Source organism: Vigna angularis, chromosome 10 (genome assembly GCF_016808095.1).
Source record: "Vigna angularis cultivar LongXiaoDou No.4 chromosome 10, ASM1680809v1, whole genome shotgun sequence".
NCBI classification, from domain to species: Eukaryota; Viridiplantae; Streptophyta; class Magnoliopsida; order Fabales; family Fabaceae; genus Vigna; species Vigna angularis.
Genome location: NC_068979.1, coordinates 2,323,306 through 2,346,655, shown reverse-complemented (window position 1 = coordinate 2,346,655; position 23,350 = coordinate 2,323,306). Strand labels below are relative to the sequence as shown.

Here is a 23,350-nt window from a genome sequence, read left to right as displayed (position 1 = left end):
TCAATTTGCAATCTCAAACAGATCACCCAACATTCCCATATCAAATAGATATATCAAACAACTCAAAATAGTGTACACCTAACACATTTTCTTTATATCTTTTTAATATCTTTTTAATACTCATTTTTAGGTAACTCAAACAGGTTTGAAACCATTACCAACAGTTCCGGAAGGGTCAAGAACCCCCAAAACGACCTAGAGAACGTCCAAAACGGACATCCGGAACCCCAAAACTATCGAAAACAAATTCTGCAAAGTGCAGGTGCGAGTTAACTATTTGGACGAACGTCATAAACCATTGGACGGACACTGTTTGGACGAACGCTGTTAAAGCTAGCGCTTTATGGACGAACACTGTGAGATCAAACACTAGGCCGAACGCTCAGAACCGAACACCATATTGAATTCAACACTCCTTGAACGAGCGCTTTACTATCAAACCTTATGAAGACCGAACGATAATTAAACCATCAACTGACCGAACACTACTAAACCAGCGAATGAACGAACGCTACTAACCAACACCTGAGCGATCGTTACTAAACCATAACTTGAGCGATCGTTATTTAAACCAATGACCGAACGCTATTAATATCATCCCCGAAAACCGAACGCTCTCCAGACAAGGACGAACGCTAAATGCCTAAGCCAAAGCATGATTATGACCGAACGCTACTACCAAGAATGAACGTTAACCAAACCAACATTTGACCGAACGCCACTCAGCACATGGCATGACCGATCGTCCAAATCCGACATGGACGAACGGTCAGTTTTTCACATCATGCAGAATTCTGCAGAATGGTAGCAGAACCTCTCTTGACCATTTCTAACCACTTTTCTCAACTTCTTAGACTCTTAATTCTCGTTTTAGACTTAATTAAACTTATCCAAATGATTCTAAGCATTTCTACTACCATTTTTTTAAGTGATTAAAGTTCACTTTCAGCTCCAAAACACTAACTTCAACAACTTAGGGACCCAAATTTGATTCTACTACTTGGAACATGTTTTAGACCACTTTTATGTTTCTAACAAGTCACAATGGACTTGTCTAGACTGCCCAAACAGTCCAGGAACACTGCAGCCCTCATTTACTCAAAATCCCTACCTCACTTCCTCTAAAATAGCCCAAATTGACCATAAAGACACTTGATTTCCTTTCTAACAGCACTACCACCGAATTTTCATGTCAACACAGATCCAACATACACAATTCCAATAATCATCTCATACTTCCATCAATTCATCTAACCAAAAATTCATTAACTAAGCAAAACACACAATTTTCGTATTCCATGAAAAGTGAGTTAAAACTTCCTTGTTTACCACCCTAATTCACACCCAAATCCATCAAAACTTCATTTACGCATATACCAACATGCTAGAACGAATTTCCATCATCCAATTCACATATATTCATCACCTTACACAATTATTTCATCATCCAACTTATGCAGAATTCATAGATTAAATCTAACTCCCCTTACAACTTTACCTTCAAGCTTCTTTCATATTCAGAATTCTCAATCCATCATTTAATTATCTCACCTTATCATATTGATAATAACAAGTCCATAGATTCAAAGTGTGGTAATTAACAGCTTTGTTCTGTTCTGTTTCTGCAGTAACTACTTTCCATTACAGATATTTACACAGACCCTTGGTCAGACTGTACATTCAAATATTTTTCCTACTGCCTTAGTTTTGAGTTGAAGGTGTTCGATATTGGTCCACTTATGCCTCTTTCTTTAATTTCTCTAGTATATGTATACATGCGAGAACATAGCTAAGTGGAGAAAAGAAATAAGAGACAAAAAAAATGTGAAAAAGAAAACTGTAAGAAGAAAAGTAGTGCAGAAAGAACATCTGTCTACAAGAATTCAGAAATATAAAGGTAAAGGAAGTTGCAAAGGGTTCCTGAGTGCGTAGGGAGAGGGTCTAGTTTTAGTCTAAAAATTGACGTATACTAGACGCATTCAGAAAACCTAACCATCAGTTCGCAAATTAATCGAATTCTCGTGCTCACCGTACCTAAGAAAGTGAATTCATCCAAAACAATTGCACAGATAAAAAGTTTCATTTGAGATTTAAACAACAAATATAAGATAAAATGTTTAAAGAGTAGCGAATATGAGGCTTGAAGAAAACAGAGAAAGCATGAAAACGACGACGCAGTACCGAGTGAGTGGCTAGGCAGAGGGAGGCGGAGGAGCAGCGGAAGCAGAAGAAGCGTCAGCAGGAATAACGAGAGTCCAATCCGGAGGAAGAGGAGGCATAGGATCGTACACAGTTGGCTTGCGGTTTATATCCCATGGCTGCGTCTTCCGTGGCCGAGTCTTCATGTGATGCGCAGTCGCTTTCTTCTGCGGCCGAGACGAACACACTATCGTCAATCCTCCGTCACTTCTCTTTCCAATTCCCAGTGCTTGTGGTGGCGCCATCACCACTCCACACCCAAACATGCTTGACAACGACGACATCCTTCTCTCTTCTCGCTTTTCTCTTTTCTCTTCTATTGTTTCTCAAACACTCATCTCTTACCGGTTTATCCCTCTCAGATATTTTTCCAAAACTTCCCAATTTACCCTTCGAATTTTGGTTCGGAGGTACAAGGCCCAAAGGTACAAACCTTAAATTTTTCCTTACACGACATTATTCTGGAAAGTTTTGAAGAGTGTAAAAAGAAAATTGACAGGGTACAGAAAGAAACATCCTCCCTCTTCACGAACTTTACTGGGCCTGGTCTTTTCTTTCTATACCTTTTGGGCTTCCCCTTTTGTAGACACCTTTGTTGAAATTAATCCATGATTCGATAACAGTACATAAGCATGAACCATCTAATCTCTAAATTTATAATGATAAATTAAATTTGTTTTTTACACTGATAGACAAGAAAAATTATTTCCAAAATACTAATTAATATTAATGTGGTCTCTTTGAAATTAATTTAATCATTTCTTATTAACTAGCATTATTAAATAATGCCAAAAGGTACTGAAATAAAAATCTCATTTTACTTTCTCTATTTCTTTCTTCTTATTCGTCCATTAGTTATGTATTATCTCATAATTTATCCATTTAATTAGTAAACACTTTCAAAATTTTAAGTATAAACTTGGACAAACTTTTCCCCAAAAAAAAACATTTATAGAAGATGAAAATAATAAAATAAAAAAATAAGAACATTTCTCGCAAACTAAAATTTTTGCATAAATTAATAAATTACAAATAATTTTTTTTTCTTTCGATTCTAGGTCCATCGAGATACATAATTAGCATTAGTGACCATAATTATCTATTCTATATATTTTTTTTTAAATTTAAACAAAGATTAATATCCCTTGTCCGTTAACTCAGGAGCTTAGCGGTTATCAACAATGTTTAAAAGCACGCAAACAAAATCCATTTAATAGGGAACATGGCAACAAAAACACGAAGACACACCTTTGTTACTACTCAAACCCAAATTCGTACTTAGGTGTGAGCAATTTCTTCTGGCAATACACAATGCATATAGTTGTAAACCTTCCTTTGCCTAGTGGAGACAGGCATTCCGGCGGTGTAGGCTAATAAAGTTTTACTATTTTAAATTCTACTGTCCTTTGCAAGACCGAAAGGTGAATGTAAAATTTCACCAATGTAATTTGTCATTCATCAAGTTTACAACATCTAAATTTACCTTCATTGGTCCTTGATCAATGGTCATAATTTAACCATATTAGTGTAAATGTAGATTAGGGATGACAAAAATATCTGGTCTGCGATATCTACGGATAAAACCTGCGACGGATAGTTAATATTTGTGGATATATAGATAGCGGATATTTTAATACTCGCTTATAAATGGGTTGGGTGTGGGTATTATACTATCCGTACTTGCGGATATCCACTATTCCAAAAAATAAAAATAAAAATTTAATTTATATTTTGTTGAGTTAAATTTAATTAAAATTAACATTAATTTATATTTTATGAGGTTAAATTTAATTAAAATATAATTTTAATTTGTATTTAATTTAATTTATATTATATTTTATATATTATTTGAAATTTTATTTCAATTTTATCTTGATAATTTATAAAAATATATTTTTAAAATATTTACAGATATCTGTGGGTATCTGCGGGTTTTAAAATATTCGCAAATATTTTTTAAGTAGGTAGAGAATGAATTTTTTTGTGAGGTTGGATTGCGGATAAACTATCTGTGCTCGAATCAACCTCTTGTCATCTAAGGTGATCATGAATATTAAATGTCAAAATAACTATATTTCTATCATCAATTTAATCATTTAGTTAATAGTTTATAAATACACATTAATATTAAAAGAAGTATACATTTAATACTCTTTATTATTATTATTATTATTATTGTTTAATTTATTTATTTTTACTTAAGTGAATATGTCTATTTCATTTGGATTTTCATTTTATATTGGACAATGAATCATTGTCAGTCTTCAAAGTGACTACACTATAAAATTGATCTTATTCCTTCTACAACTAGTTCATAAAATTGGCCTTTATTTATGCTAATGTTAGATCATAATTCTAACTTATTAATGAATCATTGGGGGTAAAGAAATGTAGGGACTAATCTTGAGAGGTAACCTAAGATATATTCAAATTAATTGTAAAATACAGGTATACTACTATTGAAATTTTGTCATATTTTAACACTAATCAACTTTCGTTGTGTGTTCTTTTGTACTAACAATTTGCATTCAATTTTGTTTGGCTTTATTAAATGGACCGCGATATTCCAACAACAGATTTTTAACACTCTTTTGACAACGCCACGTGTCGCCACCTCATTGGTTCGTTTAAATTTTTTTTTTTAAAACCTATGACCGTAACCCTTATTTTGAGTGAAAATCCTAAAATACCCCTTTCCCTTTCTCTGTTCCATTGCCTTTCCCTTTCTCTGTTCCATTGCAAACGAGGTCCGTTCTCTTGAGAGGTCGAAGGTTGCGTTTCGTCTCGCTTCGTTCCATTTGCATCCTGTTGTCTCCGGCCAGTTTGGTCTCCTGTTATCGTGCGTAATGGCAAGTTCCGGTGACGATTGTCCGACGACTAAGGTAAGTGGTTTTCCATTCCATGTCGTAGCTTGGTTATTCGGTTTGGGCATCACGTAGCATGGTTATTTGATTTGGGTTAATGTTTGGGGTTCGTATCGTTGTGTTGTGGTGCTTGGGTTATTGGGTTTCGTTGTTTTGATGATTTGATTTTGGTTTATGCAGTTGAGTGTTCGTCACTCTTTTTCGACAAAGTATATATGTACTTTGAACGAACGCTTAACAAAGGAGCATCGATCATTGATTGCGACAACTCCATTTGCTTGGTTTTTAGATGTCAATGTCAATGTTAAAGTAGGTAGAAATATACTGAGTGAGTTATTGGGTAAGTGGGACGACTGTAGTAGTGGTTTTATAGTTGGGAATAAAGTTTTGAATATAAATGAAAATGATATTTATTTAGGGTTGGGACTGAGTACAGATGGTGCAAACATTAACTTAAAGGAAGAGCTGGGCAATAGTGAATGTGTGAAATACATAGGCAAAGGAACAAAGGAATTGAATTCAATATACAAAATTCTAATGCGAAAACAAAAGAAGAAGATTCCTTGTTCTCATTTTTGTAGCCTTTACCTCCTGGTAGGGATAAGTGAGATTTTATTTCCAAAACGTAGCGGGAAAGTGTTTCCCGTAATGTTTAATGTTGTTGACAACTTAAGTGCTTTGGGTAGTTATTGTTGGGGTAGTCTAGTTTATCGTTTTCTGTTACATAGTTTGTGCAAAGCTTCAAAAGGCTTGAAGAAAGGCAAAGGTATTTCAAACGTTTACGTCAACGGTTGTGTGTACATGCTGCAGGTAATTAATAGTATTTGATGTACTTACTTAAAATGTTATTTGAATTAAGTTTGTTACAAGTGAAGATGATTTATTTGTTTTAGGTATGGTTTTTTGAGCTGTTTGTTCCACCAAAAGGTCCTATTGATAAATTTCCACGAATATTGCATTGGATGAATATAAGTGTTGGAGACAAGTTCGTTAAACGGTGTATGGAGACAGGTTTGGTAAGTTGTTTGTTATCGAAAGTTTTGTTATGTTTTCATATATTGACCAAAGTTGTGTAATCTGTAATGTGTTGTTAAATTTCAGGTTGTTGACGATGTTTATGGTGGTCCTTCAACGAAGGATAAGGAGGAATACAGACCAACACCTAAAAGAAAGGATGCTAAACCAAGAGGAAAGAAGAAACAAAAAAGAGCTCGCAGAGAAACTTTTATGCGTGCCTTAGAGGAACAAGAATTTCTAATTGAAGAACTTAAAAGGAGGGTTGCAACTTTGGAGGCACAATTGGCTGAAGAGAAGGCAAGAAGGCAAAATAAAGATGACGTTGGACAAAGTGTGCCTCGTACAGAACCATCTGTGAACACTGGTTTTGTATCCCCTACTGACATTGACGGAAATGAACAACCTTTGAAGACGTATGTTAGGGTTGGATCACGAAGGCGTTACAAGGGAAGAGCTCTTAGGACTCCATACACCGGGACCGTAGTGCTTAGAATAAAAAATGAGTGATTTGTGTATTTAGTTGATTGAAAATGTTATTTGGAAAGTAATGAAAATTGTAATCATTGTAAATAGATTAAGAAAACAATGTTCAATGTATTCGATTTGGTTCAATGAAATAAAATTTGAGTTTTGGTTTTAATTGGTCTCATATTTTATCTATTCAATACCATTGTTATTATGAGTTGTGGGTTTGTCGATTTCAGAATGTCGTAATTTTTTTTGTCTCCTAAGTTGCAGGCTTGTTTGTAACATGTTGGTGTTTGAGTGGTCATTTTGAGTAACATGTGATGTGATGTGAGTCCAAGGAGTGTGGGGTGACCCCTCATGAGTTGGGGGAGCAACCTGTGCAAGGAACGAGTGAGAGTGCTGAAAAAAGGGGCTGGTAATCGTTTACAGGTCCCCTGTAAACGATTGCCCGAGAGAAATTGGGAATTAGTACAGAAAGTCCAACACAGGTACTCAGTCAGGTGAACACAGGTCACCATTGGTAAAAAAAGTGACTTTTAGGCACTTCTGCACCTGTCTGAGGCTGGTGCAGGTGTTCCAATGGTGGGAGAGGGTGGCTGGTGATGTGATGTGAGTCCAAGGAGGGTGGGGAGACCCCTCATGAGTTGGTGGAGCAAGCTGTGCAAGGAATGAGTGAGAGTGTTCAAAAAGGGCTCTGGTAATCGTTTACAGCAACCCTGCAAACGATTACCCGAGAGAAATTGGGAATTTGTACAGAAAGTCCAACACAGGTCATCGGTCAGGTGAATACAGGTCACCATTCGAAAAACAACTGACTTTTATGGTAATCTGCACCTGTCTGAGGCTTGTGCAGGTGTTCCAGTGGTGGGAGAGGGTGCATGGTGATGTGATGTGAGTCCAAGGAGGGTGGGGAGACCCCTCATGAGTTGGAGGACCAAGCTGTGCAGGGAATGAGTGAGAGTGCTGAAAAAAGGGGCTGGTAATCGTTTACAGCACCCCTGCAAACGATTACCCGAGAGAAATTGGCAATTTGTACAGAAAGTCCAACACAGGTACTCAGTCAGATGAACACAGGTCACCATTGGCAAACAAAGTGACTTTTAGGCACTTATGCACCTGTCTTAGGCTGGTGCAGGTGTTCCAATGGTGGGAGAGGGTGGCTGGTGATGTGATGTGAGTCCAAGGAGGGTGGGGAGACCCCTCATGAGTTGGTGGAGCAAGCTGTGCAAGGAATGAGTGAGAGTGTTCAAAAAGGGCTCTGGTAATCGTTTAAAGCACCCCTGTAAACGATTACCCGAGAGAAATTTGGAATTTCTACAGAAAGTCCAACACAGGTCATCAGTCAGGTGAACACAGGTCACCATTCGAAAAAAAACTGACTTTTATGGTAATCTGCACCTGTCTGAGGCTTGTGCAGGTGTTCCAGTGGTGGGAGAGGGTGCATGGTGATGTCATGTGAGGCCAAGGAGGGTGGGGAGACCCCTCATGAGTTGGAGGAGCAAGGTGTGCAAGGAATGAGTGAGACTGCTGAAAAAAGGGGCTGGTAATCGTTTACAGCACCCCTGCAAACGATTACCCGAGACAAATTGGAAATTTGTACAGAAAGTCCAACACAGGTACTCAGTCAGGTGAACACAGGTCACCATTGCACAAAAAACTGACTTTTATGCTAATCTGCACGTGTCTGAGGCTTGTGCAGGTGTTCCAGTGGTGGGAGAGGGTGGATGGTGATGTGATGTGAGTCCAAGGAGGGTGGGGAGACCCCTCATGAGTTGGAGGACCAAGCTGTGCAGGGAATGAGTGAGAGTGCTGGAAAAAGGGGCGGGTAATCGTTTATAGGACCCCTGTAAACGATTACCCGACAGAAATTGCCAATTTGTACAGAAAGTCCTACACAGGTACTCAGTCAGGTCAACACAGGTCACCATTGGACAAAAAAGTGACTTTTAGGCACTTCTGCAACTGTCTGAGGCTTGTGCAGGTGTTCCAGTTGTGGGAGAGGGTGCATGGTGATGTCATGTGAGGCCAAGGAGGGTGGGGAGACCCCTCATGAGTTGGAGGAGCAAGGTGTGCAAGGAATGAGTGAGAGTGCTGGAAAAATGGGCTGGTAATCGTTGACCGGACCCCTGTAAACGATTACCCGAGACAAATTGGCAATTTGTACAGAAAGTCCAACACAGGTACTCAGTGAGGTGAACAGGGGTCACCATTCGAAAAAAAACTGCCTTTTAGTTTTACAGACAACTGCAGTGTTATTAAGTGGTATTGGTTAGTGTTATTGGTTAGTATTAAGTGGTATTGGTTACTGACTTTTACTCACAACTGCCATGGTATTAAGTGTATCATAAATTGAACATTACATAATAAATGTGGAGAATTGAGGAACCATTTTGAAACTAAACAACCTCATTTTATTAAATACTTGAAATGATCAAAGCAGGAACTGGAGTACATAGTTCTTTAAAATGCAGTAAAGAAAGCCTAAACAAGGAATTTTAAGTCTGAGGATTGTTTGCAGAAGCACTTGGCAAGTGTTGCAGTTGTTCTTCAATGTTCCCAACGCGCGATTGCAACGCATCAAACCTTGTACTGATGACCATGTCCATGTTTCCAAATCTTGTTTCAAGGGCATCAAAGCGAGTTTCAAAGGCATCAAATCTTGTACCAACAAAGGTTTGAAGTTGTTCTATGCGGTTGATTACATTATCTAGTGTTGTAGATGAACTGCCTTGTTCATCATCTTGTCCTTGATTCTGGTGACCTTCTTGTAAGGGGGATGGGGGGCGTTGCCTTTGGGAACCCATTCTCCTTCATCATTTTGCATATAACCAAATGATGCTACAACTTCACAACCAATTCTTTGCTTGAACTTCAGTTCTGAAATGGGGTAACTTTCAGTTGGCACTTGAAAGTGTTCCATGAAGATGGTTATCAAATGTGGATACGGCAACTTTGCGTTCTCCCTTAATGCTTTTTTCATCTTATATCTAATAAGATGTCCCCAGTTAATTTGAATGGAATTGAACAATGCCCATAGCAGCATAATATCCTCTTCGGATGCCTGACCAATATTGGTTGCACGAGGAATTAATACTCTAGTGAGAACGTAATGAAGTATCCTTGGTTGAACCTTCATTTGCCCCGCTAGTATTCTAGATTGTATGGCTGCATCATCTCTACACACTAGTTGCCTTGCAGTGACAGAATCGTATTGTTCTTTCCACTCATCTGCAACTTTGCCTTCGTAACAAACACCATCACATGGGAGATTAGTCAGTTGTTGAAAAAGATTAGGGCTCACCCTAATTTTGACCCCTCTAACCTCGCTTCGAATAACCCCCGTATCCGATATTGACATGTTGCTATAGAACACTCTGACTAATTGTGGGTGGTAATGTCTTCTTAAACACACAAATTCAGTCAGCCCAGCTTCGTGTAATATGTCATAGAATTGAAAATTTTTTCCTTCAAAGTATTCGTCCTCTACATACTTACTCTCCAAAATTTCCCGATTTACGAAATGTTGGGCATATTTCTCCTGTTGCTCATCCGACGAGAAGAGATCATTGGTAGGCGTAGGAGGGGATGACGATGGTGATGGGGTTGGACTCCGGCGACGGCGACGTCCACCACCGGAAGAAGATGCCTTTTGTTTCTTCGTTCCACGATCAGCCATTGTATTTCGTTTAGGGTTTTGCACTGAGAGAAGACAGGTTTTCGAAACGAATTTGAGGAAGGATGTGTTTTGTGCCGTTATGACCACGATTGCAAGTTATAGACGTTATGCAGTGGGATAATTTGGTTTAATTAACTGAACACAGTACGGGGGAGGACGAGCGTCCTAAGCGAGTGGAGGCCGAGCGAGAGGGGCAACAAGGAGTGAGGACGAGCGTCCTGAGCGACCAGAGCGAGGACGAACGTTCTGAGCGAGCGGGGCAAGGAAGAGAAAGGACGACCGTCCTGAGCGAGTGGAGGCCGAGCGAGAGGGGCAACAAGAAGTGAGGACGAGCGTCCTGAGCGAGCAGAGCGAGGACGAACGTTCTGACCGAGCGGGGCAACGAACAGAAAGGACGAGCGTCATGAACGAGCACAGCATGGACGAGCGTCCTGAGCAAGTGGAGGCAACGAGGGGCGAGGACGAGCGTCCTAAGTGAGGACGACCGTCCTGAACAAATGGATGCGACTGGCAAGCGTAAGACAGGCGGGAAATTCAAGGGACGTTCAGCAGAGTATTTCAGTAATAAATATAGTGAATAAGGATAGAAAGATTCTTTCCACATAATGATAATAAAGGAGGCACCTAGGGCTTAGGGTATGTTTTTGATTAGTGAGTATTGTAAGAGAGGTTATGCTCTCGTGTGACTGAAGGAGACCCTGCTCCCAGTCATTGGTTGTGTATCGTGATACCCAAAGTTGCAGTAATAAAGACTTTTTATTCAGTTAAGTACCTTTGTCAGTCGTGAGAGGCAACTTACGTGGTCAGGCACGTAACAGGAACACCTGCACTTTACTCAGACAGTTGCAGAAGTGCCTAAAAGACACTTTTTTTTCCAATGGTGACCTGTGTTCACCTGACTGAGTACCTGTGTTGGACTTTCTGAACAAATTTCCAATTTGTCTCGGGTAATCGTTTATAGGGGTCCTGTAAACGATTACCAGCCCCTTTTTTCAGCAGTCTCACTCATTCCCTGCACAGCTTGGTCCTCCAACTCATGAGGGGTCTCCCCACCCTCCTTGGACTCACATCACATCACCATCCTCCCTCTCCCACCACTGGAACACCTGCACAAGCCTCAGACAGGTGCAGATTAGCATAAAAGTCAGTTTTTTGTCCAATGGTGACCTGTGTTCACCTGACTGAGTACCTGTGTTGGACTTTCTGTACAAATTGCCAATTTGTCTCGGGTAATCGTTTACGGGGTTCCTGTAAACGATTACCAGCCCCTTTTTCCAGCACTCTCACTCATTCCTTGCACAGCTTGCTCCTCCAACTCATGAGGGGTCTCCCCACCCTCCTTGGACTCACATCACATCACCATCCACCCTCTCCCACCACTGGAACACCTGCACAAGCCTCAGACAGGTGCAGATTACCATAAAAGTCAGTTGTTTTTCGAATGGTGACCTGTGTTCACCTGACGGATGACCTGTGTTGGGCTTTCTGTACACTTTCCCAATTTCTCTCGGGTAATCGTTTACAGGGGTGCTGTAAACGATTACCAGAGCCCTTTTTGAACACTCTCACTCATTCCTTGCACAGGTTGCTCCACCAACTCATGAGGGGTCTCCCCACCCTCCTTGGCCTCACATGACATCACCATGCACCCTCTCCCACCACTGGAACACCTGCACAAGCCTCAGACAGGTGCAGATTAGCATAAAAGTCAGTTTTTTGTCCAATGGTGACCTGTGTTCACTTGACTGAGTACCTGTGTTGGACTTTCTGTACATATTGCCAAGTTGTCTCGGGTAATCGTTTACAGGGGTCCGGTAAACGATTACCAGCCCCTTTTTTCAGCAGTCTCACTCATTCCTTGCACAGGTTGCTCCACCAACTCATGAGGGGTCTCCCCACCCTCCTTGGACTCACATCACATCACCAGCCACCCTCTCCCACCATTGGAACACCTGCACCAGCCTCAGACAGGTGCAGAAGTGCCTTAAAGTCACTTTTTTTGCCAATGGTGACCTGTGTTCACCTGACTGAGTACCTGTGTTAGTCTTTCTGTACAAATTGCCAATTTGTCTCGGGTAATAGTTTACAGGGGTCGTGTAAACGATTACCAGCCCCTTTTTTTCAGCAGTCACTCATTCCTTGCACAGGTTGCTCCACCAACTCATGAGGGGTCTCCCCACCCTCCTTGGACTCACATCACATCACCACCCACCCTCTCCCACCACTGGAACACCTGCACAAGCCTCAGACAGTTGCAGAAGTGCCTAAAAGTCACTTTTTTGCCAATGGTGACCTGTGTTGACCTTACGGAGTACCTGTGTAGGACTTTCTGTACAAATTGGCAATTTCTCTCGGGTAATCGTTTACAGGGGTCCTGTAAACGATTACCAGAGCTTTTTTTCACCAGTCTCACTCATTCCTTGCACTACTTCGTCCCCCTACTCATCACGGGTAACTCCACGCTTCTTGCGTTCACATCAATCACCAACACCCATCTCCCCACTCAGAAATTGATCAAATCCTTCGCATTAATTACCATTAATTTTAGTGAAAATGCTCTCGTACTTTTCAAATTTTTATTATAATGCTGCGTTCATTTTTCAATCACTAATTTTGTCATTATAACAAACACAAAGTAAAAACAATTCATTTCGAAATCCAACCACTATTCTTATTACAAACACATACTGTACATTGTCAAATAACATTAGGTACATATTTCAACATCTTATACATGTCAAAATTGTCAAATAACATTAGGTACATATTTGAACATCTTATACATGTCAAAATTTGATAATTTCTAAGCAATCCTAGACAATGCCGTATAGATATAGGGCTTCCATTCTGCTAGTGTTCTCGTTGTCCAGGATCCAGTCACACACATATTTCTTTCTGATCCCAAGCAGCTCCTCCTGAAACCAACATTTTCCACATTAGAAACCAGGACATACAAGAATATTATCAAACACACAGTTCCAACTTACAGTTGTATATTCAGGCATGCTTTTCCCGTTGTATTTTTCATCTCCATCCCAGATTTCCATTGCTTTCAACATTATTACTCCACAATCATGTCTGAAATAATATACCCACAACATCAGATTACTTTTGCCCATATACATCACAATATAATCCGGCACTACAGTTCAAGAAACTTACAAGTTTGGTTGGGATGGGATATTTGCTTGTTTAACTGTCAAAGGAGCAATACTACCTTCCGGTATATTCATCAGGATGCAAAAAAACCGTGCCATATTTTCAGCCTACCAGTTAACAAAAACAATAAATACTTAAACAATGCAGGTCATAATCACACGGTAATCAACAATGAAAGATGTCGAATCTTACAACGGCTGCGTCTATCCTTTTGCGGTCTCTGATCCCCTTCCCCAATGAATCGATCACAAAAATCTCCATTGACCTCAACTTCACTGAATAACACCACCAATGATCATCGTGGACAAATGGCAGAAACAACTACAAAAAATATAAACAATTTCAGTAACACATTTACAACCAAAAGTCGACAAGATTTGGAAATTCAAGGTTACTCACAAAGTCCGCCGTGGGTAATTCTTCAAGTCCAAAATGATCGGAACGCAAATAAGTGTTATAGTTATGAAGCGTGAATACATGGCGATTCTGTGGACGTTTCCTATAATCTGTAAGAATATGGTGCTGTGGACAATTTCAAAATCATCAATAAAAATTCGATCATAAATACTTTCTTCAATCATAAATATGAGACAATATCAAATTTTATTTACCGAGTATAACGGACTAAAATGAAACCTCTTAACAACACCGCACAACCTTTTCTCAAAGTACATAAAGACCGTACAAGCAAAGAACACCACCTACACAATAAAAAATTTTCACATTACTAAAATAAACTATAACATGAAACACAACCAAATGTGACAATACTAACCATGTTATCAACGTATTTCATTGGGGCCAAAGTGTAAATTGAAGTGGTGCTCAAGCTTTGGCCAATTATCTCGCTTACAACCCTAAACATACAAATATTAGTCAATGACAAACAATACATATTCCTCAACCACAACTACAATTCATACCACATACCTGTGTACATTCATCTCTCTGATGCTGACTGCTGTATACAATTGGTTTACATCAACAGTGCTTGGATCACCAACAAAACTCCGCAATGGGGGTATAGCCAATGGAACGACCTCCGGTTCTCCTTCATCAGCATCATCTTCTATTTCAATAAAATTAATGTTACGAACAGTTTCATCATCCCCTCTTACTTCGGCATGTGCACCTAGGGGGTCATCAACTTCATTTCCATCACCTTCTTCTTCTCCCCCAACTTCAGCATTCTCCTCACCTCCAACTCCATGTCCATCACCTTCTTGTTCTCCCCCAACTTCAGCATTATCCTCACCTCCAACTCCACCCCCAACCTCTTCATCAGTGGCACATGGGAAGAAGATTGGAGTTTGATAAATTTCAAATAGCTCCCTAGTCAAAACTCCAATCTTGGCATTCAATGCTCTGATATGTTCGTTATTTTTCCTCAATCTCTCCTCCGCACCTGCTTCCCATGCCCCGTCATCAGAGCTTTCGTCTTCATCATCGTCTTTGTCAACCTTGGATCCTTCACCCAAGGATCCTTCGTCATCCAAGTTGAAAGCTGCACGGATTTCCGGCCTATGACGATCTTCATTTCGTATATACCACTCCATATTTAACTGCACCAAAAGCACACAACAAATTCAGACAAAATACACAATCCATTTTAACATACAAAATAACGAAAAACAAAACACTTACATCTCCGGTCATAAAAAATTTTCAATTTTTTCGGTCCTTGATTTAAACGGGAACCATCTCATTATGCGGGGGAAAAACCGGTGCGAAGGATGACCATGCAAAGAAAGTCTCTCAACCGCCCAAGCCTAAAACATCATAAAATTATTTCATCAAACATAATTCACAATGTTCTGCACTACATCAAAATAGTGAACTACATATCATATTACCTGCAACACTGCCACATTGCCACTGAGAGTGACTGACTGGGGGATACCTGCTCCCATAATTTTCTTCTTACATTTATTTAAATTCTCTACAATGTGTTTATGTACACCGGTGCACCAATCATATACACACAAACGGTCTAAGTCATCTAACACTCCAAAAGGCATGTTACAAACATGCCTTGATTTCCTAGGGAAATAGAAAACAACTAAACAAACTAATATATATAACCTACACACTACATCGACTTCAATGTTTTTATCATCAACAATGACATTAAACATGTCTGTCAAGTCCTTCAAACTGATGGTTTTTGATTTGAACATTTCACCAACCAATCCACAAACTACTTCATCAAAGGGAATCTCTAAACCACCTATTTCTAAACCTAAGCTCATCAACACATCAACAACTCTAAAGGGCACCAAGTTTTGACTAACTCTGAAACTGTTATCATTTCCAACCCACCTGCTAACCATAACCTTCAATAATTTTAAATTCACCTCCACAGGGTTATTAATATTCAAACACCACATAAATGGTGTCATACTAATCCGATCCACATGACACTGTCGGAGTAAACGATTCATTTCAATAATGATCGATGAATCCATCGAGATAAGAAGTCGCCACTACAAAAAAAATCATAAAAATTTATTACTAACTACAATCCGTAAGATAATTAAATAATATATAAACAAAAAATTTAATTTTTTTCTTACACTTGCTTTTTTCCCTTCCATTGCAACGGCCCTAAGAAGACAACATTCCACACTCAGTTATATCATTCAACTTAATGAAAACCAAAAACACAGAGTAAAACACAATGTCAGGGCTCGCCCATTTTTACTTACACTAAAATGTAAGGGTTGAACGCTGTGGGTAGGGTAAAGATGGAACACACAGCCACAGAGATCCTCCAAGGTTTCAACGCACGTTTTGAAGAAGGAGGAGAGAAGGAAACCGAGGATGGAAGCTTCGAAGACGGAAAGAGAACGAAGGCTTCAACCAACGAGAAGACGGACGACACAGCGACAGAGAAGACGGACGACAGAGAAGGCTTGAACGAAGAGAGAAGGCTTGAACGAACGAGATGAAGCAAGGCTTGAACTTTCGCACCCTAAACCGCCAAACCCAAATGTTAAAAATTTTATCTAGAAAACCCAAAATACCCCTCGCCCCGGTTCACCTTCTCTGTTCCATTTTCAAATTACTGAGCCAATGGCAAGCTGCCACGTGCACGTTGTCAAAACTGTGTTAAAAAAGCGTTGTTGGAATAACATTTTCCTTATTAAATTAATGTTAAAACACTTTTTGTCCTTTCATAAGGAAAACAAGTTGTCAGTCATAATAACATCCAGTTTTTAATCATATGCATTTAGGCTGATGGCTATGTATTCTTTCTTGTTTGTTTCAGGTAAAGAACAAGAATATTGGGAGCAGGACAATATAAGAGAAGAGTATGATCCAGTAGCATACAGGTTTGATAAGATTTCAGTCCTATCCATAGTGATTACATGATTACAGTAGTCATTAGTGAACCTTGTAATTTAATTTATTACCATCAGTTTATTTGTGCAATATTCCTTTGATTGTTTCGGTGCCCTGATTCTCTTTTTAGTTCTTACGAAACTATAAACCATTGATATCTATATTTCTTATATTATAAGATATTCATTTTAGTCCTTATACTATTTAAGAAACATCAGGTGTTGTAAGACCCTGGAAAATAACGTACATTGGAGTACGCGTGGCAGCTGGAGAGCTGGGCACCTCAACAACGTACGTGGCGGCAGCAGGGAGGAGCATTCCAACAGCAGACGCCAGGTGTCACGCTGCATGGGGTCTGGAGTTGGGAAAAGCAGTGCAGTTTGCGTGTCACTCGGAGGGCGCGACAGTTCAATAGAGAACGCCAGGTGTCACGGCGAGAGGAATCTGGAAAGCGTTAGTGGAATGCACGTGGCTGACGAGGAGCGGACGTTCGGCACTGGAAACAAAGCATGCATTTTCAGAAAAATTCATCTCTCGCTCTACACGCACACTCCTTTCTTAATTCTGGAAAATTCTTTCTCTCCTCCTTCTCTCTACGACTTCCCCACCTTCTCTCTAGGAACCTTCATCTCCTCTCTACCATTACTCACTTCTTTTAACTCCAATCAACTTTCTGAAACCGTAGAAACGTTCACGGGCCAGTAAACTTCATTTTAAGCTGAACCTCTTTTGATCCTGTAACCGGTAAGTTTCCCAGCCATACCCTAGTTCTGGAGTTACTATGAACGCTGTTTCAGTTGCATGCAAGGATAAAATCTGAATTTCTGAGTTTTCTTTGGTTAGACTTAGTTAAGGAGCGTAAGGAAGAGCTTAGCGGGTAGAAAGTTATAGTTGGGCAGATTCAAGTTACACTGTTGAACGTTCACTGCTATCTAGGTAAGGGAAGCTTATACGTTTAATTTATACTTGTATGTGGTTTAAATCTGGATTGCATGTATTAAAAGTATTATGTTTGAACTGTATGGACGTTTACTGATATCTGGTATGAATTCTGGTTTTGATTGATCTGTCATGAACGAACACTGCTTGTATGTATTAAATATGTTGTGATTTTGATTGAAATGCATGTTGGTTTGATTACGTATGAATGGAGTATGGTTATTGTATATTTGGAATGATTAAAATGTCGAGATCTGTATGATTATGATGTATTAAATCTGGAATGAAAGATATAAAGTTTATAAAGTTGAAATCTGGAAAATTCTGTTAAGGTTGAAAAACCTGAAATTTAAATCTTCCCTTTTATAAATGACGCTCGTCATCGCACGGTCTTAGACCGTTCGGTTTCCTTGAAATAACTTAGAATGGAATTCTTTCATTTGGAAAGAATTCTGCTCGAGAACGAGCGTCCCCATTTGGATGTCTGAGCGTTCGGTTTAGCTCAGCGGTATTTAAATATTTGAAACTTTATAAATATGTAACGCTCGTTCTTTAACCGAGCGTTCGTCCTTGAGAGCGTTCGACCTCATGTCGAGCGTTCGTCTTTGATAGCGTTCGGCCTTGTGTCGAACGTTCGTTCTTAATAGCGTTCGGTCTTATGACGAACGATCGTCTTAAACTGCTCATGGTATTCTACCAAGCGTTCGTTCTACATAGCGCTCGGTCTTATAACGAGCGTCCGTCCAGAACCGCGCTAGGTCTCATACCAAGCGCTCGTACTGATTGGATAAATATCTGATAGAATAGCGTTCGTTCAAAGTATTAAATATTCATTGTCTTGACGTTCGTTCAATTCCTGACATTGGTTTTCATATGCAAATTTCTTCAAAGATAAATCCTAAGTATTCCTGATCCTCCGTTTTCTTTAAATTTGGTTCAAGTATTATCCCCAAATATTTTCTAAGTATCAGTACACTTCAAGTCGAGTCAGTTCATTTAATTGACCAAGCACAAGAGTACGTTCGTTATATATTTTTCTGAATGTCCAGTAATCGTATTTGGACTTTCGTCCTAATTATTCAGTGGACTGAGCGTTCGTCATTTTTTACTCCAAAACCTAATGATGTAAAAGATGATGGAATATGATAAATTAAAGTGTGAACACTATGAGAACTGGATTTATGATGTTGGATTTTTTGGACGAGCGTTCCAGGGAGGAACGTCTCATATATATATATATATTGAAAGATTGAATTGGTAAAGTATGACCGTGGGTAGCTAATGCTGGCTTGGTCCATCCTGATATTCCGTGATACTCATCTTCATGTAGAGGAGAGTAGTTCATGTGTGGGAATGGCAGGAGGTCCTTAGTCCATAAGTTAACATGGGCGATGTAAGAACGGACTAACCTCGAGTGGCAGCTGTTGAGGGCTTCCCAGTTACTACACCACTCGGGTGCAAGGACGCCTGTAGCTACATGGTTCATACAGTCCGGACGGTCTGTCTTATATACGTATGTTTATGATTGTGATTGGATAAGTCAAATGTTGTATGTGTGAATTGAAATGTAAATGTATGTGTTGATTTTATAAATTAAATATTATAAGCTTACCCTTGCATTTCCATTATGTGTCTACTGTCCATGTATATTTCCGTCTTGTCAAAATGCAATGATCATCCGTTGTGGGTGTGAGCAGATGGTGGTGCATCCCTTGATCAAATGCTGGAAGAAGAAAATTTGGATGAAGCAAATCGGGTGGAGGTTGAAGTGAAGGCCGAACAGTAGCTCGTTCGGTTTTTAGTTAGTTTATTTAGGATGGCGGTCCGCTTGTGAGCGAGCGCCCTTTTGCTGGATGTAACTACTTGGACGTTCGGTATTTTATTTTGTAAACCGTTCGTCCTCATTGTTTTGTAAACGCTCGTAACTTATGTTTGCATGTAAGGCCGTTCGGCCATTCGCGAATTTAACCCCTCTTATTTAAGGACTGTTTCTCCATACTATTACGTGTAATTATTCTAAATATATAGTTGATGACTGTAGAATTTTGGGATGTTACATTAGTGGTATCAGAGCAGTTTTGTTCTCTTAAGGACACTGTAGGGTTATGAGTGCACTGTGTTTTGCTGTGTGCTTATTAGATGTTTAATGAGTTATTATTGCTTTAACTCTTAGACATAAATAACGCTCGTTTTTCTCTGTATCCAGAGAACCAATGGCACCTAGATTGCCTCCCCCTTCTCAACCGAATGAACCTGATGCTTCCAACAACTCTAGATTGTTGGAGAACGTCATTGAGAGACTCCAACAACAAAATACCACCCTCATGGAACAAAACGCCACCCTGATGCAGCAAAACCAAGCTGCTGTGCAAGGATTGGAGGCCTCGCGTGTTAATTCTGAAAACACGCAAAGGCAATTGATGGAGATCTTGGCTGCCACTAGAGGTACGCCTGGAGCTTCTTCTTCAAACGCCAATCAACATGCGACCCAACCAAATGCTGAATGGAGTTTGGAGAGTTTTCTCCAGCACCGTCCGTCCAAGTTCAGTGGCAAGTGTCTTCCGGATGAAGCGGACCAGTGGCTGAGAGATATGGAGAGAATTTTCAACGCCAAGAGATGTCCGGATGAAAACCGCTTGGCGTATACGGAGTACTTGCTGACTGGAGAAGCCAGCCACTGGTGGGCGAGCGCCAGAGCCATTCTGACGGACGCTCACCAGCAGATTACTTGGGAAATGTTCAGAGACAAATTCTATGAAGAATACTTCCCCGACAACATCCGTTTTGCCAAGGAGGTTGAATTTCTGCAACTCGTCCAAGGTGGAATGTCCGTTTCTGAGTATACGAACAAGTTCAAACACTTGGTTCGTTTCAATACGATGGCCACCAGTGGAGAGTGGCAGTGCAGGAAGTTTGAGAACGGACTGCGGAGCGACTTGAAGGTTTTAATCTCCAGCCTTTGTATACGGACGTTCCCTGCCTTGGTCGAGAGAGCCAAAGTGTTGGAGAAGAATATGACGGAAGCTGAAAGACAGAAGAAACAGCAACAAGGGAGTAAGGGACCTATAGTGTCCCGGGGAGGTACCGTTCCGAGAAGGACACCTTACCCTCGTCCTAGTCAGCCATCTAGCACGAGCAGTTCTCAAGCTTTAGTTCCTGCTGGACAAGCTGGGCAGTACGGGAACGTTACTTGTTTCCAGTGTGGAGGACCACACTACCGTTCGTCGTGTCCTCAGTTGGTGGGAGGAAAATACTGTAACCGGTGTGGACGAAATGGACATTTGGAGAACGAGTGCAACATGAGTGGTCGAGCGGTGATGAGACCACCGAACGCTGGAAGGAATCAGCAAGGGAGAGGTGGACGAGCCCAAGCTGTTGGGCGTGTGTATGCGATAACTGGAGCGGAGGCGGCTAGCTCAGGTATATTCATCAACCGCACTTTCTTGTGGTATGAACTGCCTTGCTGTACACTGTTTTGATTACTGTGATAAGGAAGCTGTTCGGTCTGATAGTGTAAACACCAACAATTGGGTTAGTTTAGATATTCGACCAGTGAGATAGATGTTTGTTACTATGTTAGTGAGAGTGCTATTTTCTAGAATTGACTAACTTAGGAGAGATTTAATGTGAATGGGATGTTGGCGTTCGGTATCCCATGAAAATAACTTAGAATAAGAATTCTTTCAATTGGAAAGGATTATGTTTGAGACGAGCGTCCTTTGTGTGAAGGGTTAGGTTTGAGCGTTCGGCTCAGCCTAGCGTGTCCAACGATTGAAAATAAATTGAAGTGCATTTAGACCGCTCGGTTTTGTTCACCAGCGTTCGTCATAAGTAGCGCTTAGTATTATACTGAGCGTTCGTCCAAATGAACCCTCGATCTTAGACTGGGCGTTCGTCCTAAGTTAGCGTTCGGTCTAATACCGAACGTCCGTTCTAAAGGCGCGTTCGTTCTATTTTTGTGCTCGGTCAACTACGTAGGGTTCGCCCTAAATATCGTCCGGTTCGACACTAAACGTTCGTCTTAATAACGCTCGGTCTTGAAACGAGCGTTCGTTCTTAACAAGCGTTCGGTTTCGAAATGAGCGTTCGTTCTAAGAAGTGTACGGTCTTATACCGGTCGCTCGTCCATACTCTGAATTTCAGAACGTACGTAAATAGCGTTCGTCCCAAATTATCAAATGTTCACTCTTGGTCTTATTTAACACTCTTTCTCAGGGCGCTAAATATTCGTTTGATTATATCCTGGTCTTTTTGAAGATGGTCTACGATCTTTATATCCAAGTTTATTCTGAATCCGTTATACTAGGTTGTTAAGGGTCGGGTCCTTTGACCGTTCGGTTTCGTTCGTTCTTTAACGTTCGTCATTTATACCCTTTATTTGAATTTGCTATATATATATGTATATATATATATATACTTGTCTTAGTTTTCAATAATCAATTTATTCCGGGATATTCAGATTAATCTTTTATGTTCTCTTTCATCTGTTGCTTCTGTTTATCCTTTCCACACTCTAATCCAATAATAAAATACTTCAATATTAATTCTTTTCCTCTTGGAAAACTCGTGACTCTTCCTAATGAAAATTTCTCTCGTTCGGTATAATGTTACCAATCCATTAACCTTTCAAATTCAATGTCTCTGTATTTCAAAGTCATCTACTGGTTCCTTATTTCACGGTTCCATTGTAATTTATTTTCTTCCCATAAATATTTAGTCCTTACCCAAACATAACCGTTCGTTATAGTTGGAACCAGTCAACATTGAAGAAATTGATAAAGACGTGTGTGTGGGACGAAGTCACTTGTCCTAGGAAGCTGCTGCCGAATGTTCTTGGGTTGTAGACGCTTCGGGACGGTAGCGTATGAAGATATCATTTTCTTCTCAATTGGCTAATCCTCATTTAGTTTTCACGCATCGCCACTCTGGATATATATTGGAGACTCGTCTGATGTGCTAGGACTAGAAGGACTAGAACACGTTCGTATTTAAGGATTGTATAAATCCAACCAGTAGGTATTGGAGATACCCCATCTAGTGTTCAAGTAAAAAAATCCATCAGATGGGTGAAAGTGGTCTGGAACGAGAAGAATGACGACATTACAGGATAACTTGAAGGTTTGCTAGCATGGACAAAGTACTCCGTCTACACCTTAGTATACCTAGATTTTCGAGGACGAAAATTTTTGTAGTCGGAGGGAATGTAAGACCCTGGAAAATAACGTACATTGGAGTACGCGTGGCAGCTGGAGAGCTGGGCACCTCAACAACGTACGTGGCGGCAGCAGGGAGGAGCATTCCAACAGCAGACGCCAGGTGTCACGCTGCATGGGGTCTGGAGTTGGGAAAAGCAGTGCAGTTTGCGTGTCACTCGGAGGGCGCGACAGTTCAATAGAGAACGCCAGGTGTCACGGCGAGAGGAATCTGGAAAGCGTTAGTGGAATGCACGTGGCTGACGAGGAGCGGACGTTCGGCACTGGAAACAAAGCATGCATTTTCAGAAAAATTCATCTCTCGCTCTACACGCACACTCCTTTCTTAATTCTGGAAAATTCTTTCTCTCCTCCTTCTCTCTACGACTTCCCCACCTTCTCTCTAGGAACCTTCATCTCCTCTCTACCATTACTCACTTCTTTTAACTCCAATCAACTTTCTGAAACCGTAGAAACGTTCACGGGCCAGTAAA

General features: G+C 40.4%; 5 protein-coding genes across 5 annotated transcripts; 2 read left to right on the top strand and 3 right to left on the bottom strand.

Moving 5' to 3' along the window:
- Positions 1 to 2,192: 2,192 nt before the first annotated feature.
- Positions 2,193 to 2,483, bottom strand: LOC128194288 (50S ribosomal protein 6, chloroplastic-like). The gene has a single exon (XM_052869476.1). It carries the CDS (start codon positions 2,481 to 2,483, stop codon positions 2,193 to 2,195), a length of 291 nt encoding a protein of 96 aa, XP_052725436.1.
- Positions 2,484 to 4,567: 2,084 nt separating this feature from the next.
- On the top strand, positions 4,568 to 6,637 carry LOC128194263 (uncharacterized). The gene is made up of 4 exons (XM_052869411.1): positions 4,568 to 5,081; positions 5,244 to 5,873; positions 5,957 to 6,079; positions 6,165 to 6,637. The coding sequence occupies exons 1-4, from the start codon at positions 5,046 to 5,048 to the stop codon at positions 6,585 to 6,587; spliced, it is 1,212 nt and encodes a 403-aa protein (XP_052725371.1). The 5' UTR covers positions 4,568 to 5,045; the 3' UTR covers positions 6,588 to 6,637.
- Positions 6,638 to 13,548: 6,911 nt separating this feature from the next.
- LOC128194287 (uncharacterized) lies at positions 13,549 to 14,939 on the bottom strand. Its single transcript, XM_052869475.1, has 5 exons — positions 14,314 to 14,939; positions 14,159 to 14,240; positions 13,995 to 14,084; positions 13,783 to 13,905; positions 13,549 to 13,704 (listed from the first exon to the last, which is right to left on the bottom strand). Exons 1-5 carry the CDS (start codon positions 14,937 to 14,939, stop codon positions 13,549 to 13,551), a joined length of 1,077 nt encoding a protein of 358 aa, XP_052725435.1.
- A 2-nt stretch (positions 14,940 to 14,941) lies between these two features.
- Positions 14,942 to 16,079, bottom strand: LOC128194286 (uncharacterized). The gene is made up of 3 exons (XM_052869474.1): positions 15,237 to 16,079; positions 15,082 to 15,152; positions 14,942 to 14,945 (listed from the first exon to the last, which is right to left on the bottom strand). The coding sequence occupies exons 1-3, from the start codon at positions 15,846 to 15,848 to the stop codon at positions 14,942 to 14,944; spliced, it is 687 nt and encodes a 228-aa protein (XP_052725434.1). The 5' UTR covers positions 15,849 to 16,079.
- A 3,798-nt stretch (positions 16,080 to 19,877) lies between these two features.
- On the top strand, positions 19,878 to 21,143 carry LOC128194284 (uncharacterized). Its single transcript, XM_052869473.1, has one exon. It carries the CDS (start codon positions 19,878 to 19,880, stop codon positions 21,141 to 21,143), a length of 1,266 nt encoding a protein of 421 aa, XP_052725433.1.
- The last annotated feature ends 2,207 nt before the right edge of the window (positions 21,144 to 23,350 follow it).